Source organism: Condylura cristata, unplaced genomic scaffold (genome assembly GCF_000260355.1).
Source record: "Condylura cristata isolate star-nosed mole 26May11 unplaced genomic scaffold, ConCri1.0 scaffold00025, whole genome shotgun sequence".
NCBI lineage: Eukaryota > Metazoa > Chordata > Mammalia > Eulipotyphla > Talpidae > Condylura > Condylura cristata.
In genome coordinates this window covers 6,962,838-6,987,661 of record NW_004567126.1, presented here as the reverse complement: position 1 = coordinate 6,987,661, position 24,824 = coordinate 6,962,838, and the positions used below count along the sequence as shown (strand labels likewise).

Genomic DNA, 24,824 nt, shown 5'->3' with positions numbered 1-24,824 from the left:
GCGGAGTGTGCACATACGTGTTGGTGTGTTTAGACATGAGGGTGCATGTGCGTTTTGTATGTGTGTGCTCACACTTGTGTGCGGGCTGGGCAGAGAGGTTGTACAGCACAGCTATGTTGAAGGAGGGAAGCAGTTTCTGGTTACACTTCACTGCTTCCCGCCCTGCCCCACTGCCCTGCCTGACTTCAGCAGGGCTGCCTGACAGCTGATAAACTGCCTTCCTGGAAGGGTGTTTTAGAAAGCAGGTCTCTAGGCTGGTTCTTCTTGGCAAGACTGTTTTGAGGTCTTTATTTCTACCCTCCTCTGAGCCTTGGAGAGGCTTAGAAATACTTGCATTCTAGCGGTCAGTTCTGAGGGTCTTACCTTGGTGCAGTTGGCTGCCTTGGGCTCCAGGTCGTTGAGAGTGACAAGTTCTCGGAGGAGGCTGCTTTCCTGGTAGCCTCCCTTCACGCCCCGCAGTTTGAAGTAAGCCTGACTTCGTTGTAGTATAAGCCGCAGGTTGACTGCAAATCCAGCCATGTCTATTGCAAATGGTCGGTGGGGGTCGAACACTGTCTTCCAGCCGACCACCTTTCCCGCCCCGTTGACCCGTGGGGCCTCATACCGAAGGCCTCCGACAAATGCCACAGGCCACACGGACACCCTCCTGGTACTGCGCATCTGTAAGTGGGAATCCAAGATCAGGTTGCCTGGAGCTGCTGATGGGGAATGACACCTGTCACTCCTTAACTCCAGGCAGACAGGCCATCTGAAGCCAGGGGGCGGCAGCTTGGCCTGCTTCCAGATGCACCCCCCCAACTCCCCTGGGCACCTGCGAGGAATCTGCCCTGACTATGGCAAGGCCCCAGCTCTCACAGGGGTGAGATCTTCCCTCTCTACATGACCTGCTGCCAGCTTTCTCCCTCGGTTCCCTAGTCATTTGAATTGGCTCCAACCCTCTTCTCACATACAATGGCCACAGACCCCAAGAACACTCGAGCTATTCCCCACCCTCCTACCCTTCAAATTTCCGGCAGCTTGTGGAAATGACCCCTGTCCCCAAGCCCCCCCTAACCAAGCCCCCTCATTCTGACAATGCAGGAGGCCCCAGCTTTCTTCCCCTTACAGGGGGATGGGCAGGTAGCAGAGCTGCTGAGACCTGTAGCAGGGTGTTTGCCTTTCTTGTTTCCCTGCAGACTACACCGACCACCCCATTCCCTGGCTCCCCTGTGCGTTCAGATCCCAAAGGCCCTCTCAGGAGTGCAGCGGAGGGGGTTCTGGGGGAGTTGGGCAGGAGGGGCGCCATTCCTCCAGACCCTCCACTACCCTCTGCCCTAGCCCACACCTCCTCGAAGAGCTCCAGGCTGTAGGTGTTGTCGTCGTCAGCGAAGTACACGACGCCGGGCTGGCTGAAGTTGCGCGGGAAGGTTTCACGCAGCCAGCGCAAGGCCAGATTGCGCTGCATGGTGCCCCGAGGGATGCGCGGGTCACGGGCGTCGCCACGCAGCTTGTAGTTGCGGGGTGTCTCCACGTGCAGGTGCGTGTAGTTGAGGCCGGTTTCGCGCAGCAGGCGTGCGGTCAGCGGTGTCCGGCGCGGCGCGTCCTCCACCACCAGCCAGTGCAGGTTGGGCACGTGCAGCAGCGTGTTGGCCATGCGCGTCAACTCCGCCTTCTGCACCGGGCGGCTGTAGGTGGGTGTCACCACGTGGATGGTGGGCAGGGTGTCGGACCACGGCGGCGGCCGCGTGTACACGTACTCTGTACGCACCACTTCCACAATGTCGCGGTCAGACATGCAGTACTCTCTGGGGTCGGCCCCTGGGGGCACGTCCCGCCGGGGGTCACTGCCATCATCTGCAGGGGTGGGAGACAGGTCGTGTGGGGAGCAGGCCACTTGGCACATGGCAGAGGCCACCCTGCCAGCCACGACAGCCTCTTCTCTGTCCCTGCCGTGGGCAGGTCATCTGATTCTTAAGTTGGCTCTTTGATGGTGAGGGAAAATCCTGGGGATTTTCCTGGCTCTGACTCTCAGAATGATCAGGAAAAAAGTGTCTCGTCCTCCTCCTATTCGAATGCCCTCTAGCTTTTTAGTGCCGCTGACCAAATTCCAAGACTATACCCTCAGTTTCTGGATGCTGGGTTTTATACTACATGTTCAGGCCTTCACCAACCACCTCAGAGCCCCCTCCCCCCCCACCACTCCACCCCACCCCGGCCTGGCTGGCAAAGTAGAGGGCCCTGCCGCCCTCAGTGGAGTGGAGGTTGTATTTGTCCGAGGGCAGCACTGATGTCCACTGCACACGGTGGACCCAGAAGAGTCTGAGGTCCGCTTGCCCTGACATCTCATGACCCCTCCCGAGTGGTGGGGTCGCTCCTCCCTTCTTGGGAGAAGCCTTGGATCTTGTAGCAGAAGGGAATGCCCACTTCCATCTACTTGCAGTGGGTCTTCCCCAGTTATCCAGATTATTTTGAATCCTTAAACCTGTCGTTTCTCATTTTAGACGCTGCTGCACTTTGGCACACACAAAAGGACAACACAGAGACCCGTTTTAGCTCATCTGCTAGCTTGATGTCAGATTCCTAAACAGTACTTTCTGGACACACTCATTCAGCCACCCGGAGACGAGCTGTGCGGGTACCTAGCCGTCCCCGCATCCTGTGGGTGTTTACCTGTCTTTCCCGACACCAGGAGGGACACTGAGTAAAACTTGGCATAGGTCTGGCTGCTGGGTCAAACACTCACAGGCAGAGGGAGCCCATCCATTCCTTCTAGAAGGCAGCCTGCTCCAAATGGGGCAGCCCAAGTCTTAGCTTACATCCTGGGCATTTTCCTCAATGTGAAGCTAGCAGCCCCATTAGCGGGAAAAACCAAGGTCATTGGCACTTCTGCTTTTAATGAGTCTCCGTCCAAGTTATGGCTGTCTGTATGGAGGACTGCATGGCCTTACGGTTCCATGCAGTCTCCGTAGAGGTGGATGTGGCCAAGGACATACCTAAGAATCCAAATGCTTGGACTTCGACCCAGCCCAGCCCTGCCACTTACTGACCGGATGTTACTTAGTTTCTATTGCTTCCATTTTAGCACTGTAAAATGGAGCTAATAATAGCATCTACTTTACTGAATTACTACGGGGATTAATGAGTCAATACACGAGCAGGGCTCAGAACAATGCCAGGCAGTTGTTATTTCCTCATGGATAGGCAGCCGGTAGTCAGCCCGGCTTCCTCATGGCTTCACCGCTGATGGAAGGCCTGGAATGAGCTGTCAGTGATAGGAGGGTTGCAGCTGGGGTCGGGGGAGGGGAGGGAGAGGGAAGGAGGGTGGTTGGCAAGTCAACCGTTCTGTCATCTCTTCTGCCACTGAGACGGAGTGTGTGGGTGCTTGGCAGAGGTCTGATGCTGGACTCTAAACATGAACCCACAAGACCTGGCTCACACAGGCTGACAGCACACCAAGGCCGAGCAATGGCTACAAGGACCCAGTACCTGGGCTGTGGACACGATACCCGAGGGGTGTGGGAGCAAGGGGTGGCAAGATCAGCACAGAGGCAGCTGAGTAGGCACTTTTCGGAGGAGTTTTGGGTCAAACTGGGAAAAGGGGACAACATGGAGTGAAGGATGATAGGTTTCTGGATTGCCACCAGGACAGATCAAGGGTTAATGTATCCTGCAGGCTACTGAGTGTTGGAAACTGAGGTCTGAGCAGGAGATTTAGAAGCATTTGCTCCAATCATGTGCAGACATTGCCCTGGTAGGGTTCTCCATGCCTGTGACTCAGCCTGCTGGCTTTGGGATTTCTGCAGCCTTCGAGTCATAGAGGCCTCTCGGTGACCCTAACTTTACTTCACTACCGCTTTCATTCAATCCCTCTTGGCATGCTCTGGGGGGAGAGAATTGCCAATTCCCCATCCTCAGGCAACATCAGTGCTTAGCAAAACCGCTCGACAGCTCTGGCCTACGACCTCTGCCAAGAATGGAATCGACACGATATCACGGCACTTCACATACAGTGGTTTTAATCCCTCAGGGACGGTGTGGTTGCAGCATAACAACAATTCTGAAATGATAAGTGCCAAAGAGGGGGGATGGAGTTGGGAAGAGAGGATAAATGTCAGAAGGAAAAGCGTTAAGTGCCCAGCTTTGGACAGTGGGGATTTAAGGATCTTTAGCTTGGCCCTTTCTGGCAGAAGCTTCTGGCATCACTGGAGCTGAGCGGGACCTGGTTTAATTCTGTGCAGCGGCCCAGTTTCAGACTCTGATTTTGAGATACCACCTGCATTCCAACCACTTGGGCTTATGGGCCATGGGCAGACTCCTAGGCCTCTACCCTGGACCCATGGCCTCTCTTACTCCGCAAGTAATGGGCACATATTTCAGTTGGGGAACAGTTGCCCTGGAGTACTGAGTTCCAGGAGGAGAGAGAGGAAGGAAGGAGAAGAGACATGGGACAGTTTGGGGTGCAGGGGGCCCCGGTGTAAGAGGGATATGCAAGACGGTGCAAGAAAAATCTCTGGACTCGGTCACAAGAAACTGGTTCTAATCTCAGTTCTTCACGAGACTCTTCCTTTGTCTCAGTGAGTTTTCATTAGGTAGGACTAGGTCAGAGGCTAACCAGAAAAGAGGGGCTGACGATACATTCTCCCTGGAAGGTTTTCAATACAGGTCTGGAATGCTGTCCTCATCTCTGCCAGCCCTGCAAGTGCCCCTGTCCTCGCAGGTCCTGGAGGTGAACGAGGAGCTGTCCACAGATGTCTCCGTGTGCACGTGTGGGCATACATTGTGTCCCCAAAGGGGCCAAGACACCCAAAGGGTATGGTTGTTGCTCCAAGTCACCTTCTGGTCCCTTCTGACAATACAGTGAATGAAAACAAGAACCCTGCAGCACTGGTCACTGTTGTGCCAGAGGATGGCCAGGGCTAGGGCCAGGGCCAGGGCTTGGGGTGGGGGTGGGGGTGGGGGCTCACCCTTGTGTGCGGCCAGCAGGGGGGCGATGGTGCTCTGATGCCACACGGTGACGAGCAGCGTCCAAGGCAGCACGATGAGGACAATTGCAAGGATGTCCCGTCTCTTCGGCATCTCCAAGGCTGGCTGGACCCACAGCTCCTCGTTACCTGAGCAGCGGCAAGGTCGGGAGAGGGGCGGCCCGGGGCAGCAGCAGACAGAGGCGAGCACAGGGGAGAAAAGAACAGGAATGGGCTGGGCGGGCCAGGCGTGGGGAGGGCAGAGGAGCCGCATGTTGGCCAGCAGGTCTTACCAGCATTCAGAACCCACCCATTGCGGAAGCAGGTTTGCGAGTCCACTGGCCAGAGTCTGAGAAGGGGAGGCTGTCCTGAGGCGAGGTCAGGAGCCCTGTGAGGCAGAAACCTGCAAGAGAGAGCAGAAGAGGATGGCCAGAGACCTGGGTGGGGGACGGACACCCAGAAGGGCTGGGGTCACCAGGGTTGGCTCTTCACCACACTCTGTTGTCTCCCCAAAACTGTCCTGTCTGCCTGGGTGAAGAATGCTGTCCCCCACAGGCATGGCGCGTGGCAGTCCCCACTTCCCAGTGTAAGGCATGTGGGGTGCAGGTCCAGGGCTCAAGGGTACAGACTTCAGACACAGCTGCCATGCCCCCCTGACAAGTCATAAACCTTTGTCAAGTTACAGTTTCTCCCGTGACTCAGGGTGCCTGCCTCACAAGGTGGGTATGAGATGGAACAAGTGGGCACCCACAAAGTGCTTAGGATGGTACCTCATGCATAGAGAGTGGGTTCCCCAGGCAGCTAGCTACGTCATAGCCACATTTGGCTCAGTATCCTCATATCCTGGATACAAGAGTCTATAATGGGGTGAATCCTTTCGGGACCATCAATTATGTTTTGGAGATAGGTCGTGAGTGGAAATACTATAAAGACCCTGCCTTTATTGACGTCTGTGGAGACTTCTCTTAGAGTGTCTGCTGTACGTGGGATCAGCCTGGGCTCCTGGGCTTGGTGTCAGCAAGGAGAGGTTGTCCAAGAAGAGCTGCCACATTCTGGTGAGACAGCACTCACGATACAGTCACAGGGACTCCAGAAGAAGCACCCTTCTGTAAAGGGATGACGGTGATTTGAATTTCCTCTCAGTTATGCAGAGGGTCCTCCTGAGGTGCTGTTCCCTCAAGAGTTCCAGTGACCACAGTGGAGACTGTCTTTGCCTCATCCTTTCTTTTCAACATCTGGGCTGAGTACTGGGCCTGACACGATGGGGTAGTGGGGTGGGGGTTTTTGGGGGAGGGAGGGAGAAGGGAGGACAGCCCTCAGTGACCCTGGTATGCTGATATCCCAATACCCAGTCGTGTGCCATATAGGCCTCAAAGGCCAGCACCCACTCAGCCCCAGGTTGCATGTGCTCTCCATTTTCCCCAGTGTCAAGAGCCAATGCTGAGATGGACGCTGGCCACGTCAGTTTTGGAAACTGTGTTTTCCTCTCCTTGTCTTTTCCTCCCTCCAAACAGCTTTGTCATCCATGGAAGAACTAGGTGTAGTCTCCCAGTCAAAAACACTAGGGGGGGCTCCCCCTGGTGGTGCAAGAGGTTAAAGCACCCCATTATGAAGCACCTCAAAGCCATTGCAGCATGAGTTCGATTCCTGGCCAGGGAGCTGACCCACATGGTGCGGCAGACCTCTTCTGACCTGCCTGCTGCTCTTCTCAGCAGTGTACTTTGTCAATCTGCCTGTTTTGCTCCCCACTCTCTTTGGTGAATCCTCTCACTACCCCTGCACCTCTGGCCTACACCTCAGTTCTGTAAGCATAAAAAATAAAAAAAAGCACTAGGGTTGCCTGAGCTGGCCAGCATGTTCCCTGTCCATGCCCCATCCCAGCCCCACCTCACCTAAGGCCCACTCATTCCTCAGGGTAGCAGTTGGCCTGCTGCACGTGAATGTTATTGAATGAGATCCACAGGGGAAGCACAGGGCAAGGGGAATATTTCTGAGAGGTGTGTGATGCCTCTCCATGGCCCCAGAGTCTAGGGTCCCATGCAGGATGTCTGACTGGGTGTCAGCTACTGAGATGATGAACTGTGTGACTTCATGCCCCACCTGCAGCCTCTACTCAGCCCCAGGCCTGACAGGCCAACAGAGGCTGAGCCAGGACCTCATCTGGCTGGGCCTTCTCAGGCCTCGTTTGACAGAGGACAGAGATGGGGTCTGCGGTGATACAGCCTTTAGGTTCTCCGCAACAACGAAAGAGGCTTTTCAAATGCTCCTCATCTGAGGAAAGCTTCTTATTCCAGGAAGAAGATAAGGGGAGGCTCATGCACCTTTGCCCGCATGCATCTCCCTGCCTGCCCTCCCTGTTTATGGGCTGTTGTTAACAATAACAGCTGTCCATGGTGGGTACTTGTCACCCATTTCAGCGACTTGTCATCCTCAGGACATGGGTGAGCTGGGTCTGAGTACAAGTCCTTTGGCTCCTGGCTGCCCTCAAGAGCTTGGGAAGAGAGGTTCCAGGTACTGGAGTTGCTGAGTCTGGGTCAACACAGGGTCACACATAAGACTCTCGCTGAGGGCCATGTCAGGGCCACTCTCTTCCACAAAACCTGCCTCCAGTGCAGGGTCCCAGCTCCTCCTGGGGGGCTGGAGCAGCAGAAGGAAGAGGGGCACAGATGCAGCAGGAGGTAAGGGTGCAAGGAGGCCAGGGGAACTGTTCTGTCCCATCCCATCTTTTTGGTCAAAACCTCGATGAAAGAGGAGGGAGGGGGAATGAGGGTGAAAACCTCTAAAAATAAACTTAGCAATAAACCCAGTTGTGCATTAATTACTCTGGAAGCCATTACGGCTTGAAAACCCCATAACTTTAATGGAGGCTATTATAAGCATACTAGAATTGCGGAGCTAATTACCAGGCAGTTATTAAGCAGAACAGAGAGAGCCCCCAGCCTTGGGGAAAGCCAGCTGGTCAGTAGGGGGTGGGTGTGTGAGAAGTGGGGACCAGGCCTGGGGCAGAGTGCCCTGGGGGTATGTGGCAGGAGGGGTAGCATGAGGGGAGGACAGTGAGGTGGGGAAGGACTTGAGGCAGAGGGCCCAGGGCAGGGGATCTGAAAGGGAGAGTGGGCCTGGGGCAGAGAAGGGATGCTGTCCCGTCCCCACTCCCAGATCTGAGGCCCAACTCTGAGATGAGCCTGCCAAGGGGACCACCTGATGACAGCCTGCTGCTCCCTCCTGGGCCTTGCAGGAAACACAGGGGTACCTGTGGTTGTGGGCCAGCCCTGACAGGAGTATCCACCACAGGCCTGACTTGCTCTTTCGGCCCTTGCCTGGCACGGGCAGGAAATTCAACACGGAAGATGTAGGAGCGGCTTGGCCAAGCCAGAAACTCGGAGAGGGAAGGAGGTGAGGTTAGGAGAAGGGGATGTTTGAGGAAGAATTGGGTGGCAGCAGCAAGAGGGCTGACAGGAAACTGCCAACATGAATGACTATGGGGACCCAGGGTTCACTGTGGTGACAACTCTGATCCTGACACTCGTCACTTGTGTCAGATGTCCCTCACCAAGTGCAGACATGAGGTGGCCTTTCCACCTGCCTGTGTAATTCAGAGCCTTCCCCTTCACTGGCCATTCCATGGGGTGGACTGTGTGAGGCCGAGGCGGAGAGGGTGTGTGAGAGTATGTGAGTGCCCAGGAGCAGGGTGCTGGGCAGCAGGGTGGTGCTCTGGTCCTCTCTCCACTGGGGGAATGGGGTCCTCTGTTGCCCTCTGTGGCCCCGCTTTCAATTGTAACATATGGAGGATGCGTTGGGAGAATTCTAATGGTTTCAGTTCTGCCATTTTAGCAATTCGTGATTAAGACTTTGGGACTCCAGGATGATGAAGAAATACCTACACGAGAAAAGTGGGAGAGACAGCAAGACCAAAGTCAAGGCAAGGGGCCCACAGAACAGCTGGCCATGGAACCCGGGCTCTACTTCAGGGCCACTAAGCCATGGAGAAGGGCTATGTCTGGGCAGACTACTTATAGGAACTTGTCCACAGGTTTTAGGGTGCCAAGAGTTATACGTGAGGGCCATTGGTTATCTGGGATCCAGAAAGGAGGGCTACGGTGTGTTCAAGGCTGGGGCCACGCCAGTCTTTCTGGGCAGCCTGGTGCAGTTAGGCCTGGCGAGCAGGCTGGGTGCCAGGTTGGCGTCAAGCTTGGCAATTCCAAATGTGTGGAAAAGTTTCCTGCTGAGCCTGCAGGTGTTGAGAGGAAAGCCTCATCAGCACCCCGAGGCCCTGAAGGGGAGGCTTATTTAATTTCATGCAACACATTTTAACTCTGTTTTGTGGTGGGCAGGCTTGGTGCTGGGCTCTGTGGGTAGTGCAGCAGTGGGGAGAACGGCAGGGGTTGCCTTCTGGCACCTTCCACTTTCCACACAGAGTCCACGTGAGGCTTCTCACATCTTCAGGGTAATGTGTAATGAGTACTAATGCTGTAGAAACTGTGTGTGCGTGGATGTGTGCGTGACGGTTACAAGCAAGGTCAGAAACCGTCCACACCACTCTTGTGGGGTGGGGGGCAGTAAAGGCTGTGTTACCCAGTAACAGTGGGAACAGGAGCTACTTGATGAGTCCAAGCAGTCCCTTCGAGGCAAGATGCTGTATACATGCCATGCACATTTCAACTTAGGATGAGTAACTGGTAGAGCCAAGAGTTCAACAGGATGAGATGCTGTCTCCCCACTAGTATGTAACAAGTAGTCACTTTCCCCAGGTCCAACCCATGCAACAGTCTAGTTTGCTGCATTCTGCTTTACCGACGAGGGCTGAGGCCCTTCCGTGGGCTCAGGGACAGTGCGCTGAGGCGTTCTGACCCACCCCGTGCCACAGCACCTGCTTGTCACTGCCAGTGTTGATTTCAGGGAAGTGACCGAGGCCTGACGGTCATGTCACCATGTGTACAACTCGAGTGTCCAGGGTAAGGCCCTTAGAACGTTACAATTTTTCTATCCATCTTTACATTTTGTCCAGACTCACCTTATGGAGGGTTATTTTTTTGTGAACGTTCAACATAGTTTTTATGGAAACCACACAATTCTTTCATTCCAGCCCTTGTGTCAGGGTCTATGCAATGTTCTATCATGACAATAACAAACAAGATGTAAACAGGCCAAGGGACTGAGCTGGTGTGATTGGTCATGAGCCGGCCAGTGCCTGGGGTACCCCAGCATCCTGTCTGCATGAACACCAGTGAGTGTGCATTAGGAGCGCAGTGGAGAGCATCTGGGTATGCTGGGTCAATGGAGGAAAAGTGGGTTACGAGAGCTTCCAATGTATGTATTTAGGAGAAAAGGCAGTCCCCCATTCTTTGGGAACTGGAGCTAGTCCCCCCCACCACCACCACCCAGCTTTACCCTCCAGCCTCAGACAGTTGTCCCTTGAAGGCAGGCCCAAGCTTTGTCCCAAACTCGGCAGAAGCTCCTAATGGGATCAAGGGATTAGTATTGATTCTGCTGCCACTGCTCAGGAAAAGCCCAATGCCAGAGCTAATCAGCTTGCAGCCCAGTCAATCCATACTTCATTAACCCAGCTTGTGTCTCTTGCCACCCCTGGCCACCCCCACCCTGGCTCTGGATTCCAGCCACCAGTCCTGCACAGGGGCAGGACACCGGCATCGGCCTCCTTCCACTTACCATGCCCTAGAACATTCGGGTGTCCAAGGCACGGCTCTGCCCAGGCCTCCAGCTTCTCTTCCTCCTTTCCTGCCCCCTCACCAGCAGGGGGTGGGAGAAGTTCCCATGGAGCATTCTACTTGGAGAAGTGAAATGAGGTACTTGAGGGACACCTGGTTGGAACTGCAAGCCCTGCGGGAACAGCCCTGCACTGGCCCCATAGGGTGCGTTCTTTCACAACACCTGGCCCTCTGATCTGGAGGCAGGCCGGAGACTTTTACATTTGAGAAAACCATTTTACATATGAGAAAACTGAGGCTTAGAAAGGCTGCATGATGGGCCCAGGTCCTAGAGTTCACCACACAGAACAGCGCTGGCCCTTGGACTCTGCCTGGCTGCCCAGCCCCCTCTGCCTGCCTCTCTGAAGACTGCTGCTTCAGAGGGCCCATCCACTGGCATTTCTGCACCAGGGACAGGGGCCCTGAGAAGGGGCTCACCCACCCTGATTTCATGCTGTAGCACCGAGGAGGGGAAAGGCGCAAGCCCCAGGTGTGTGCGTGTCCTGCCCCTAGGCCTGGCCATGCTGCCTCTCACTTCTGGATTCTTCTAGTAGGATGGACAGGTCTGGGTTCCATCCTGCACTATCTAGTTTCCTTCTAACGAGGAAAACCATGCCAGGGGCTTGGGCAGAAGGCAGTGTTCCATTCAGACTGGGCATAGAGATTTCTTTCATACTTTGGTTTTCTTCCAGCCAGTGATAGAAAATGCAACTCAGTGTTTTAGGGAGTTCCTTTGTTTTTCTTTGGGGTTTTTCAAAAGTGGCTTTTGGATTCTACTTGGATTATGATTCAGGAAAAAATGAAAACTGGGGTCGGTTCTACATAGCACACTGGAAGTGAAGGCCCAGTGTTCCCAGCAGGGATCTGAATGAGATATCAGTCCCAGATGGTTTCACTGGTTTCCAGCCTGTCCAGACAGAGGGCCTCCAATGACCTCGTGTGTCTGTGCAAGGGGCCCTTTGAGCAAAAATCAAGCCTTTTCTTTGTAGGATATCACATGTTCTGTTCTCACTGGGGCTGCAGAGACTGACCGAGCCCATAGAGGCCTGCTTGGGACCCCAAGCAGGGGATAGAGTCAGGAACAGCCCCCAGGAAGAAGGCTAGCTGGAGGCAAGAGACCTGACAGAGAACCACACACTGCTGGACAATGTCGTGGCCCATGGAACAGTCAGTGAAGGCCCATCAAGAGGGGGTCACGGCCGTGAGAGGAAGACACAAGACTGGGTGGGGGAGTTAGTCTGAGGAATGGGCTGTCACCCACAGGACAGCTGGACACTCAGGCCTAGCTTTGGAGTTTGCCAGACTTGGGGGAAGGGACAGGGGAGTGTCTGTGAAGTACCCTGCAGCCTGGTTCTGGATTTCAGCTCAGACCCCAGGGGGAAAAGATTTGTTCCTGGAAGGCATAGCCAGTCCATTCCTTTTGCCCTCCATCATTGTTCTTTCGCCCCCTGTCCCAGGCCCACCCTGACAGTCATACCAGCCTTTCAAAAGAATTGCGGCTGCTCCCAAGACCAGGGCACGCATCTCCTATTGCTAACTAATGATTACACACTTAGCAACTTAAAAAGATGCACATCAATTATTTTCTGTTCCTGTGGTTCAGGAGCCCAGGCTCTGCTTTGCAGAGTCCTCTGCAGAGAGGCACACAGGCTGCAGGGAACTGACGGGACTATACACTCCTCCAGGGAAAATCCTGCATCCCAGCTCAGATGCTGGCAGCATGTACTGCCTCGTGGTGGGCGGGCAAGAGGGCTATGCTTCCTGCCAGCTGGGGCCACCTCAGTCCTGGAGGACACTCTCGGTTCCTTCCCACACGGGATTCTCCACCATCACCCCCACTCCAGTGGCCAGCAAGAGGGACTCTACAGTAAGACTGTGACGAGAGAGATCACATGGAACAAAAATGTGGAAGTGACGTCACAACGTTCTGTTGGCAGGAGGTGTCACAGATGCCAATCACACCCAAGTCAAGAGGGTCACAGAGGCATGGAAAGCAGGAGTCAGGTTGGGTTATGGGGGAACTAAAAGGTCAGTTCCCCTTGGGGTCTTCCCTGAGCCCCTGCCAGAGAAGCCAGGGCCTAACTTGGCCACTGTCTTCTGTTATCCTCCTTCCATCTCTGCTTTCCTCTCTGAACGGTGGTGTGAGGAAGAACAGTGTGGTCACAGAGAGAACTGGTGCCTACAGTCAGCAGGCCCTGAGAGACCACTCCTTCTCTGCTGTGTGACTTGGACAGGGTAACCGCCCTGAGCCTTGGTTTTCCCATCTATAAAGGTAATGGGTTCTCCCACTTGGGTTGTTAGAGTGATTAGAAAAAGATAATAGTATAAGCTATTTGGCACAGGGTTGGTGCCAATAAATAGAAGCCGTGGTCACTGTTGACCTTGCAGGCCTGGAGTGGGTGTGCTTGGCCTTGTTTCATCCTACTGATGAACCACTGGCTGTGTGCTTGGCTTTGTTTCATCCTATTCTGATGAAGGCAGAATAGAGACATTGGTGACCTTAAAAGCCTCTTGTCACACCCCAAAGGAGAGGCAGGAGAGCGAGCGGCAGGGGTAGTGAGAAGGGACACCTCCCTGTCTCAAGGGCTAAGGTGTCAGGTGTGAAACCACTGGTGGGTGCCTTGGTCTTCTCTTGGCCTCAGTTTCCTCATCTCCAGAGTAGAGCTGTGTTGCCTCTTTTATTTCCCAGCGTATTCCCCTGGGCCCTTGACCACCACATGACTGATGCAACTGCTGTTTATCCCCTTATCCAGCTCCTTATCCAGCCTTCCGTCTGCCATTAGCTCAGTAGGCAACAAGAAAGCCCCAGGGCTGCCCCCAGGCCCTGCTCCTCCTGCACCAGCCAGCCTCTCTGTCAGGAAGTCTTGGGCTGCACTCCTTTCCATACTGGCCTGGATCTGACCTTGGCCTCCATGGTGATTCAGAGCCTACCCACTGTCAAATCCACCTTTCTGACTCGCTGAAGTTTAAGTCTTCTGCGTCTCCCTGATGGCTGCTTACTCACCTGGCATTGCAGGTGCTTTGCAAGTAGTCCTACCCTACAGCTGACATCTGCTGACATCCACTCTGTTTCTCAGCCCTGCTTCAGCCATGCTAGTATGACTTTTGCAGTTTGGCACTGCCTTTTTCTTCCTCAGCAGCTCAGGTGAGAGCCAGCATTAGGTGGACCTGCCTGGAGTGGCCCAATGGGAATGTCTGGTCGGGGAAAGCTTCAGAAGAAAGGGGTTTCATTTTGATCAAGATGCCTAAAGCATAGGTCAGACCAGGCCCCACGTTAGCCCCTCCTAAGTTCCTTCCAGCAGTGACCTTGCTACCTCACCTTGGTCTCTGATCCCTGTTGCTCCCCCATGCCAGACCTGTCACTGCCTGGTGTGGGGACTGTGTCTTGGGCTTGCTGGCTGTCACAGGTTCTTGCCCTGTAGAAATCTGAGGGGTGGTGCAGCAGGTTTAAGCGCAGCACTGCAAGCTAGCCACAACCGCTTCAGTGCAAGTTTGATCCCGCGTCCCGGAGCTGACCCACATGGCGCAGCAATCCTCTCCTGTCTCATCCGCTGCTCCCCTTAGCAATGTACTTTGTCAGTCTAACTGTTCTGCTCCCCACTGTCTCTGGTGAATCCTTCCTCTCACCACCCCTGCACCTCTGGCCTATAAACCAATTCTGTATGCAATAAATAAATAAGTATTCTTTAAAAAAAAAGAAATCTGACGGGCAATCTGGGCGTGGGGCCTTCTCCCCTCCTGCCCAGAGTCCTTTTAAAGCTGCCTGACTTGGGCTGTTGTCAGCCTAGAACAGGTGATAAAGCACCTGCTCCCTATCCTCTGGGATGCAGAATTTGTAATTTCACTGAGGACAATGGCTGCGGCAGTCTTCCCTCCTACCACTCCCGAGGCTGTCCCGGCAAAGCATGGCGCTCCTCCTGAGTGATTTCACGGGGCACTTCCTCACACACGCGTGCACAGATGTGTGTGCCCATGGGCAGCGTCGGACCTGAACAGGGGCGCAGGTGCGCCACAGGCACGCAGGCCCTCCTGCAGGCTGGCTACGACCCTGACCACAGGGAATATCTGTCCCTATCAAAGATGACCGGATGTGCCCCCAGCACTGGGTAGCCTTGGTCCCAGGCTGGAGGTGGGGTGACAGGGGAGGCCAGTCTACTTTTATTGTGGTGCGGGGGTGGGGCAGCCTCCCCTGAAAGTGAATGACAGAAATGACTGATATCATACTCCACTGTGCTGTGTGCTTTCCAGATACTTCTTACTAGTTACCTCTTTCGATCAATAAACTCCTGCAATCCTAACGATTTAGAAGAAAAGGGGTCGAGAGTCCCAGGCATCCTGGGTTCCCCTACAGTGGTCTGGCCACCCCCCTGCCCAAGGCCTGCTCTGCTCCTTACCATCTTGGGTAGTGGTAGCAAGAGGCTGTCACACCTCTTCTGGCAAATGGCAGCTGGTTCCCCGCTGGGGGCTTTTCCCATCCTTGTACCAGGGTTCAGTGGAAACTCAGGGTCCTCCGCCAGGCCTATAAGCTGAAGTCACCTCCCCTGACCAGGTCACTGGAGCTGTTGTGACCATACACTTAATTATGCAAACTAGGGCAGCTGCATGTGCTGAGATGAGTCGGTGGGTCATCAACAGGCATGGCCAGCGCGGACGGCAGGTCCTCTCTGCCCATCCCCAGGTCCGGTCTTCACTCAGCATGACAGGCTTGCAGGTAAGCCAATGTGAACAAAGCCACTTCTCTGTCCCACTCCCCTGGCCCCAAATCCTGACGTCTGTAAGCAAAGGGGTTCTCCACTGTACTGTCTGCCGGCAAGGTCCTCTGTGTGCCCTCCTCCCTTGACCCCATCGGGAGGTACATGACACAGGACAAGGCCACACCAGGGCACGGTTGTCCTACCTCCAGCTCGGGCTATGATTAAGCGACACACTTTCAAGCAGCCTAGCTTTTTCTGCCTGCTTGCTGCCGTGCTTGGTGTCCTGTCAGGCTGGTGTGCCCGCAAGGTCAGGCCAGTGCGAGGACCTGGCTCAGTGGAGAGAGAGAGGCAGGAGTGGAGGACACAGCAGAACCTGATGAGCAGCAGGGCTGAGCGGGTGTGGGCAAGACAAGTGACGAGAGTGTAACAGCAGCACGGACAGTCGGGCTGGTCACTGGAGAGCCGGCCCTTCTGCGGGAGCAGTGGGGGGCAGCACATTCCCTGCTGAGGAGGAGGTCAGAGAATAGCTCAGAGCCCAGGAACATGGCAGTCTCCAGCATTCTGAGCTGTGGGGGCAGGCAGGTGTGGCCTCTAGCCCTGGTCCCATTGCCCCTCACCTAGAGGAGGCACAGAGTCCTCATAATAGTCAGCTCTTTAGATCAATAAACTCTCGCAACCCTAAGGCAGGAAGGCTCGAACAGTGGAGTGACCAGGCATCCTGGGACAGGTTCAGGGCTGTGCTGTCTGGGTGCTGGCGCCAGTTGCAATGAGGGTCGATGGCGTATAGCCTGGCCCAGGTGTGGTGGCTGACCTGGGGACCCCCTGCAGACCAGTGAGCAGAACATGTGGTTGGCAGGGTCTGCACCAGGACGAAGAGGCAGGTGAGGTGAGATTGGGGTTTGAGATCTCTGCAGGGTCTGTCTCCACTGCTCTGGGTGGCCCAGGCCTCTCCCTTCCTCACTCTCCCGGGGTGCGGGTGTCCAAGCAGCTCCTGGTGAGTGAGCTGGCTGGGCGAGACTCCCGAGCTCCTCACCTTCAGCCGTGAAGCCTTCCTCACCCTGTTCCTCCTCAGGGATGTGCACTCTTGGGGTCCCCACCGCAAATGTGCAGCCTTATTCCTTGCTGGGCGCTTGTGTTTTCATATCTGTCCTCTGCCCCCACACACGGCTCCTGACTCCCCTGGATCTCATCCCAGGGCCAGGGCCTGACTCAAGGCAGACACTGCATCAATTTCTCTGGGTCTCATTTTCTTTATCCATAATTCTATTTTTGAGCTTAAATGAGGGAACTCACAGAAAACGTATAGCATAATTCAAATGTTAGCTTATATAAATTATAGCAGTTAAGAATCACCACCACCTTGATTTAAACATCAGCAGAATTTTGCCTGGAAAAAAAGGGGAAGAGAAAGAGGCACCTGGGCCCTTGGGCCCTTTCTCCTGGACCAGCACCAGCTGGCCTCTGGGCAGCTTTTCTAGCAGCTTCCTCCCCTTAGCGAAGAGGCTGTAGCGAGGTGGGACTCTGGAAAGGCAGGCATGCAGCATCGTGGCCCGCGGGGATGTGGGCGCAGTGGCGGGTGCCTGGAGAAGTCCTCTTCAGCATCTCCAGGGAGGCCTGTCCCCGGAGCCTGGAGCGCTGGCGTGGCTTCCTTGCCAGGCCTGGCCTCTGGCCTCACTAGCTCCCTGGAGGCACTCAGTCTCCCACTCACCACTGCCCACTGTGGCCCCAGCTCTCTCTGCTCACACTGCTTTCGCTGTTCCTTTTTTACAGACTTGGATTTGGAACCTGAGTTCAGACCTGAAAGGCCCTGTGGTAGGGTCAGACAGCCTGGGTCTTGGGCCACCTCCCTGTGCCACCCCCTCCACAGTCTGGCTCTCGAGACAGGTTGTCAGGGAAGAACTGGGGTTCAGAAGGTCAGCCGTGTCGGCTCCTTTCTCCTGCCTCCAGACATCAGGGCACCTGGCCAGCGGGCTGGCTGACCTGGCCCCTAGCCCTCCTGCCTGCAACCCTTTGGGCATCCTGCTCCTGAAAGAATTCGTCCTCATAGCCTCCTACTTCTTTCTGAAGCTCCCCTCCGCCCTGTTTCTCAGGGTCAGCTAACCCTATTTATTGCCTGGATGAAAATATTAAAAAAAGGTGCTTAGGGGTTCGGGGAACCCCACCTGAGAAGGCCTGTGAACCTAGAGCGGGCAGCATGTGCTCCGCCTCACACACACCCATCCTGCAGGCAGGTGTGAGTGTGATGAATCTAGGGCCCATACATCTCCATCCCCCAGAAGGCAGCCTATGCCGACAAGATCTATGCTTCACAGGTCATTTGTTATATAGCTAGCAGGGGTGGCCACACATCACTGAGACGGCCTGAGCATTCCCGAGGAACAAACTGGAGAGCGAGGGCTTGCCCAGGACTCCTGGCCTGGAGGAGGGCTCTGGGAGTGAAGGGTAGATTTTTCAGTCTAGGACCCCCAAAGGTGGCAGGATAGGGAGGGGTTGGAGCAGGATGTAGGGACCCCTCTCTGCTGGCATTCCCTTCCCTCACTGTCCCTCCACCAGCTGAGATGTGGGCTGATCCTCAAGAAGCAGGCCAGGCTCCTCCTGGGGTCTGTCTCACAGGTGCTGAACATCTGAACTTGGATGGACAGTGAAGGGAACAGGGGTCTGCCTGGCCCCCTGTGTGGATCCAGCCCCTGAGAAAGAAGGGCAAGTGGTGAGAGGCGCCAGGGAGGGGGCATGTTTGTCTCATGGCCTGGCATCTAAGTACCTGTCATGGGGCAGGTGAGTAAAGAGAACACAGCTCATGCCTTCCAGACAATAGCACCTGCCGTTATTGCTAGGAAAGCCCCACATGGGCACCACCTGGGTGACCTGGAGGAGGTCACACCCAGTGAAGGAGCCGTTAGTGCAGGAGCAAATACTGACTGAGAGCAGGTGTGAGAGGCCTTGAGTTTGTCCCAATTCCAAGTCAGAAAGGTGAAAGGTCATCAGGGGCTGGGCTGGGGGGCGAGGGGGGAGTCACTGGTTAAGGAATAGGGATTTTCACATCTGCAGAATGAACATGTTCCTGAGACGGGCACGGCATGAATGTACTGGATACCACTGAACTCTCAAGATGGCAGAATGTAGTCCATGCTGTTGTTTTTTAAGAGAACCTGTCACCCAGAGGTCTGGCTAGATGCCTCAATGATGACATATTCCTGAGGGCTGAGGCACTAGGCATAGTTGGGTCAGAAGGTTTCCCAGAAACAGGGCAGGGTGGGCACACAGTGTGACCCCAGGTAGGACGGGGTGCACCGTCCTGGTGGCTGTCACTTGCGACTGTCACCTTGAGGCCATAAGACAGGGCAAATCTGGGAAGTTCCCCCAGATATGCCGCTAGGAGCGAACAGGACATAGCTGGAGGGTGGGGTGTGTACATACATGGAATACACACACTCATGCACTCACAGCAGCCTGCTGGATCTCCAGACCTGGGCATGGGAGGCGTGGAGACTGAGCGCCACTGGGAAGCCCATTCTGAGGAAGGGAGATTTATGTGTGGGAGACGGACTTTGTATCGACAAGTGATGAGTTAGGCGAGTAATACTTCAGCTTAAGTTCTGCAACTCTCTGACAGAAGAAGAAAAGAACATGCTCGGGAGGGTATACATCAAGCTAAGCAGACTGGGGGTGTGAGCAGCCTGCCACCTGGGAATGAGGGTTCTGGGGCCCATGAGGGTTCACCGCAGTGGAGACACCTTCCAGTCCCTCCTGCTCTGTGCTCTGTGATGAAGGAGATGAGGAAGGAGGAAGCTCAGCGTCAGGTTAATCCCCAGGAGGCCACCCAAGATGGTACCCTAAATTGTTGGGGTGCCCGCTGGCACCAGCTGCATTATTCCATGATCTGCACCTCCCAGAGGGCAAAACGCCAATACTTCTGGGCATGGGTACCCACCTCCAAGAGTGTTGTGACATCTGAGGATGATTCCCAGATATCCTGAGGCTCAGGAGACAGCCCCAAGGACAAATCAACCAGCTAACAGACATCCACAAAGCGTCCGGTCTGGCTGTGCAGAGCTGGGATGCTTCAGAGTCCTGGTCTCAAGCCATCAAGGGCCCCAGCATCTCGCTCAGCCGATGACTCCCAGGCCACCTGGTTTCTTTGGTCTGAGAGCACATGGAAGTAGGATATTCTAGAGCAGGCTAATGATTCTCTGATTAAAGTTTTGTGTGTGTTTTTAATGGTCTGAAGGACTGACCTTCCCTGGGGTCCTGTGAGAGACAGTTTAGTGGTGCTAGTAGTCCAGTTGCTAGAGGTGGAGGGGAAAGACTAATCTCAGCCTCGAGGGAAAGAATCCCTGGGGTCTCAGTTTTCATCTCATACCCCTTGAAGTGGGGACACTGAGCATGAGCACCCCTGTCTGACAAGAGGACAGACAGTCTGAGAGGGAGGAGCAGACATAGTGGGAGCTGTGTGACCTGAGGCAGGAGTGGAACCTCTCCAGACATTGGCATCCTTATCTATATCAACAAAGGAAGCTCCCAGAGTCACAGACTTCTAATCTTAGAGGAGACCTTGCACGCGAGAGAGGCAGCTGGGTCCATCACTTGCGCATATGAAGGATGGTAGTTCCTGCTCCCAGGCCCATTTCCTCCGGAAGTCCCTCCTTTCCCTTGTCCTCTGCTCCTGGGGCCTTTCGTAGAGATCAGGATGGGGACACGTCCACACAGTTCATGCTCCTTGTATTTCAGAGGTGCTATGAGAGCCTCTCACTGAGTTGCTGACACAGCTGTGACCGGTCAACTGGTCTCTAAATTCTGTGAGGCCAAGCAGACCCCTGGCCTCTTCCCTCTTCTGGAGTCAAGGAAGTGGCTTTCTTGCTTCTTTCTCTGCAGGCCGCCAGAGAGGGTTAGAGCAGGCCAGAGCGCCTCTGCCCCACAACACCCCTGCTCATCAGCAAGGTGGTGGTGGTAGCAGCTGGGTCCTCAATTCTCCTTTTATTAAGGGCATATGGAGGCCATTTCCTGGCGGCCTAGTGGTTAGGATTAGGTGCTGTTAGAATGCGTAGAGGCTTAGGAAAAGTTTGTTTGCTGAGAGTGCCTCCAGTAAAACAATTTCAGCTGCATCCACTTCCAAAAATGCCAGACCCTGTGTATCTGGTAATGTTTATTATTACAAGGTGGTCCTTCTTCCTTTTTTTGTCTTACCAAGCTAGGGGGGTGCAGGGATTATTTTCTGGTCACCAAAGGTGAGGAAACTGAGTCTCAGGGAGGGTCAGAGATGGAAGCAAGGACAATGCTGATTGCCAGCTGCCCTGGCAACTTGGCAGCATGCCTGGTACTAAGTAAGCTGTTCAATAAGTGTTTGTTACGTGAATTGTTAAATGAATAATAAAAGTTGCTGAGCAAGGCACTTACAATTGCAAGTTTTGAGAGGTTAACATGATTAACTCTAAAATGACTCAATCCCTTCTTGTAAACATCTTATCCCCATTTTAAAGATGAGATATCAGAGGCACAGAGAGGTTAAGTAATGTCCCAAGGCCACACGGCTCATTACTGGCAGAGCCAGATTTGAGTTTAGCCAGATGGGTGCAAGACTCCATGCTCTCGCCACCTTGCTATACCATCTACGAAAGTCTAGAGCAACGCTGTCGCTGTGGTGCTGGGAATGCTGTGGATCAGGGTTGTTCAGTCAGTGCTGCCATTTGTGGATATTGACTGGTGAAATATGGCTGTGGGGTTGCACCTAGCAGGAGGGAAGCATCCAGAACTGGGCTGAAAGGGTTTCTGAATGATGGTCAAAGGAACAGCCCAGAGACCTGAGCCTCAAGGGACTTCCAGCCTCAGAGTCCAGTCCCTCAAGTACCTCATAAGACAGATGCAAGATGAGGAGAGATTAAGGAAGAAAAAACAGCACCCAGTAGCACTCCCTGTCAGTGAGGACTGGCGGAACTGCGGCCCCTGGCCTCAGGATGGGCCCTATGGGTTTAGTGCTGGTTGCCAAGGTCCAGCCTCTAGTCTTGCTCTCCAGCCCTTTTGCCTTCTTGGAACAATTATAACAGCTCACATTTCCCACACACAAGAAGCCAGAAGCTCTACTACTGAGCTGTGGGGATCCATGGACCTGTGGAGAAGGTTGATCCCCAAATCCAGTCAACTCTTGGTGATTCAGACTGAAACTCTCCACTTTGTGGCTTATCGGCAGTAAAGCCCTAATCCCTGCAAGGCACTTGGCTGGAGGCTGCCTGCCCTGCTGTCAGCTGGTGTGTGCAGGAAGCACAGACTCATTTTAATATTGGCTGGAGCTAAACCTCATTAGAAAAGTAAATTTGCTGTAGCTGCAAAAAAAAAAAAAAAAAAAAAAAAAAAAAAAAAAGCAACCCATATAACCCTTCCAAAGATAAATAGAAAATCCTGGTCTGGTGGGATTATTTGTTCCTCAGCACTGGCCCAGGGCCTGGTACACAGTAGGTATACAGTCAACGTCTCTGGGAGTAAACAGAAATTTGAGTGAGCTCTGTCCATCTTGACATCAGCATGGGTGGTAAGTTCGGGATTTGGGATTCTTGTAAACTGAATTACTATTATTTTTTTTAACACGACTACTGACTGATAATTTGGAATGATTACATTGACGGTTTATCAGATGGAAACTTGTCGGCACCAATACAAAGAGACACTAGATTGGCCTGGCAGCAGAGGCAGGCTCCGGTGGGCCTGGTCCCGGCCCCGATCAGGAGCGCAGCCCCAAGATGAGGTGGGTGGTATGGGAGATGGCAGAGACCCAGGATTCCAAGGTGACTGGTTCCAGGATTGGCCAGAGAACTGCTACTCCAAATTCTACAGTCACCCAGATCCCGAAAGAGCGTGGGCAGGGTGTAGAAAGCAAGTAAATGGAATTAACATTCACCTGGCACTTCACCTAAAACAGCCTAGTGAGAGGAGGGTCCTCAGTTTCTAGGCTTTTAAGAAAACAGGGCTCAGAGGGCTCAGCTTTCCCTAAGTCTACTCTACTGGTCACTGGCCATGGAGGGGGTTGAGACAGGTACCCCTGACCTGGCTGACAGAGTGTGCTCTGTGTGTCCAAAGATCTTCTACAGGGTCCCTAAAAGTCTGAGCCTGGAAGCATGCGGATCCGGGAAGGGCTGCATGAAGGGTGTTTTTCTTCTCCACAGGTCTTAGTCTCCCAGGGGCACACCCTTCCCTACCTTATGGTATTCCAGGACCAGAGGGGTGGGCAAGGACAGGATCTTCTTAAAGCCCTCCCATCCCTGCCCCTCCCCGCCTCCCCCCCACCCCCCATGATCTCACAGCTTGATGGCCTTCTGCTTCTCTTTGAGTGTTCTCCCACCCCCATTCATCAGAGCAGAAAGGACCCTCCTGGGGGATGGCCTCAGGGGCTCTTAGGAAGAAGAGGCCCTGGGTTCACCCCCATAGCAGCAGTGGGCACTGGACTTCTGCTCTGTGGCCTCCCTCTGTTGTTCTGTGAACATGCTTCTGGGTCTTTGTCTGCCTGCCTCAGATACTCTTTGATTCTCTCTTTTGAGGCCCTGCCTTTCTCCAGTTTGCAGCTGAAGGGGGCTCTCAGGCATCTCCTTGCCAGCTTGTCCCTCTCTTGCAGTCAAACTGAGCCAACATGCTCTCCTGTCCTAAAGCCTGACGCCTGCACCGCCTTGTCAGCCACAAGTATAGTTACTTGGTGCCCTCAATCACAACCCCTGTGGGGAAACCCAGATCTATGTAGAGGCTTGAGGCAGGCAGCTAGGCACACCCTTCTAGTATCTTTCTCTGGTGTTCCTGGACTCTGCCATTTCCAACCTGTCACTGGGGCTGGAGCTGTCCCACCTCAGTGGGACAGGTGCAGCCCTTAGTACCTGTTCATCCAGAAACCTGGGTACACAGACTCACCCCAGCACACATGAGCTTCCAGAGGTCTGAACATGGAGTGATTCCCAAGCATCTGCATATCAGGTACAGACATGGGCCCGCAAGCCACCGTCTTCTGTGCCGAATGGGGCACAAATCCTCCCTGTTCCATTAACCCTGGCAAGGCTCCTGGCTCCCACCAAAAGGGGCAGTGAAAACGGCAAGCGATTGGAATCCATGGGGGAGCTGGGCATGCATAGACTGGGCATTGTCAGTGGTCTCTTTGAGAGTCTCAGAGGGAAGGGTCTTCACTCCATCAAAAGGAAGGGGGACTTGAAGTTTGGTCCAGAAGGCCACCAGCTAAGCAGGTTTGGGGAGGAAATGCCTCAAGCTTTTCAAGCTGGGGCTCTTAGATGCAGGAAGACAAAAGACAGATCTCAGAACACCCTACATCCTATAAGGCCACAAGCTCACCACAAGCCCAAGAACTTACAAAGCTTGCACCTGTCATTCCTACACCAGCACCACAATAACTTCACTGTGCCGTTTTCTAGCCACCCTTCCCCAGTTCTTTCAAACAGTGTAGCCACACAACTCAAGCTCAGGGTCCACAAAGTTATCCCATCCAGGCTGGTACCCACGCAGGGAAAGCTCCGTAGCCCTGTCCCAGAACATGGGGCTAGCAAGGGCCAGAAAAGGACCCCTTCAGAGCCACATGCTTTAAAAGTCACTCAGTTACAGCTTCTACACGAATCCACTCAAGTAGTGTACGCGGCTGGCTGAGAGGCTGAGAGGAGGCTGAGAGGAGGCCCGCCGGAGCGCGGAGGGGGAGGGGAGGCGCATGGAGACCTTGTTTGCTTATTTCTAGTGTGCATTCATGCCTGGGAGGGGCGTGTCTCTTGCCCATAGCTGCTTGGTGCCACAGCCACCTCCTGTCTCTGGCACTGCTGGATGCTATACTTCTTCCAACGACACCTCTTCCCTTCCTTTTCTGAAGTTGTGTGCTCTGACTTTGGAAGCACCAGGACCTGGGGTCTGAGCCCAGGTGCCCAAGGGCGCCTGGTGAACTTGGTGGTACTCCCTTTCTCCTTGACACACTGAAAGTCCCAAGGGCCCTCTGCTACTTTAGTATTCCCAGCAGAGCTGCAGATCTTGGTTCTCCTGAAGAGAGTTCACTTGCCAGTGCCCGGAGCCTCAGAGCTCTGGGGATGACTGCTGAGGATAGGGGTGCACAGGGTGCTGGCCCCTGATACCTCTGGGTCACCAGGAACCACCTGCAGAGGTGGACCGGGGTGAGCAAGCGCAGGAGTCTGGGTCAGTTGTTAGAAGCTGCCGAGAACCAGTTTCCCGGCTACAGCCCGCCCAAGGAGAGCAGGCAGCGCCCAGGTTTTGTTTCGAAGCCCCTTAGCGGCAGCACCTCCCAGCCGGGCTGGGTTTCCTGGCCCCCTTTCCAGCGGCCCCGCGGCGCACACACACAGAGACACACACACAGGCACACACACACCCCGGAGAGGACATGGCGTGGGTACTGATGGGGACGCATAAAGGGGCTCTGTGCGTGGTGGCGCGCGCGGGGCACGGGACGCGGGGCGCGGGGGCACTGACCTGCGGCAGCGAGTCGGGATCGTCCCTGGCGCGGT

At 54.5% G+C, this 24,824-nt stretch overlaps 1 protein-coding gene across 10 annotated transcripts in view; it reads right to left on the bottom strand.

Moving 5' to 3' along the window:
* Positions 1 to 24,824, bottom strand: part of B3GAT1 (beta-1,3-glucuronyltransferase 1) — a 28,421-nt gene extending 3,597 nt beyond the window's left edge. For 3 of the 10 annotated variants that reach the window (XR_001145789.1, XM_004689077.2, XM_012729677.1), the window contains exons 1-4: positions 24,790 to 24,824; positions 4,944 to 5,343; positions 1,325 to 1,833; positions 364 to 660 (exon numbers count right to left, since the gene is read on the bottom strand). Coding sequence is in view for 9 of the 10 variants with exons in the window: in XM_004689077.2 (XP_004689134.1) it covers positions 364 to 660; positions 1,325 to 1,833; positions 4,944 to 5,214 (1,077 nt within the window). In the remaining variant the exon portion in view is untranslated. Of the gene's footprint in view, positions 1 to 363; positions 661 to 1,324; positions 1,834 to 4,943; positions 6,047 to 10,607; positions 10,749 to 24,789 lie in introns of those variants that run through there. The other 7 variants (XM_012729682.1, XM_012729683.1, XM_012729679.1 and 4 more) reach the window with 6 other exon arrangements.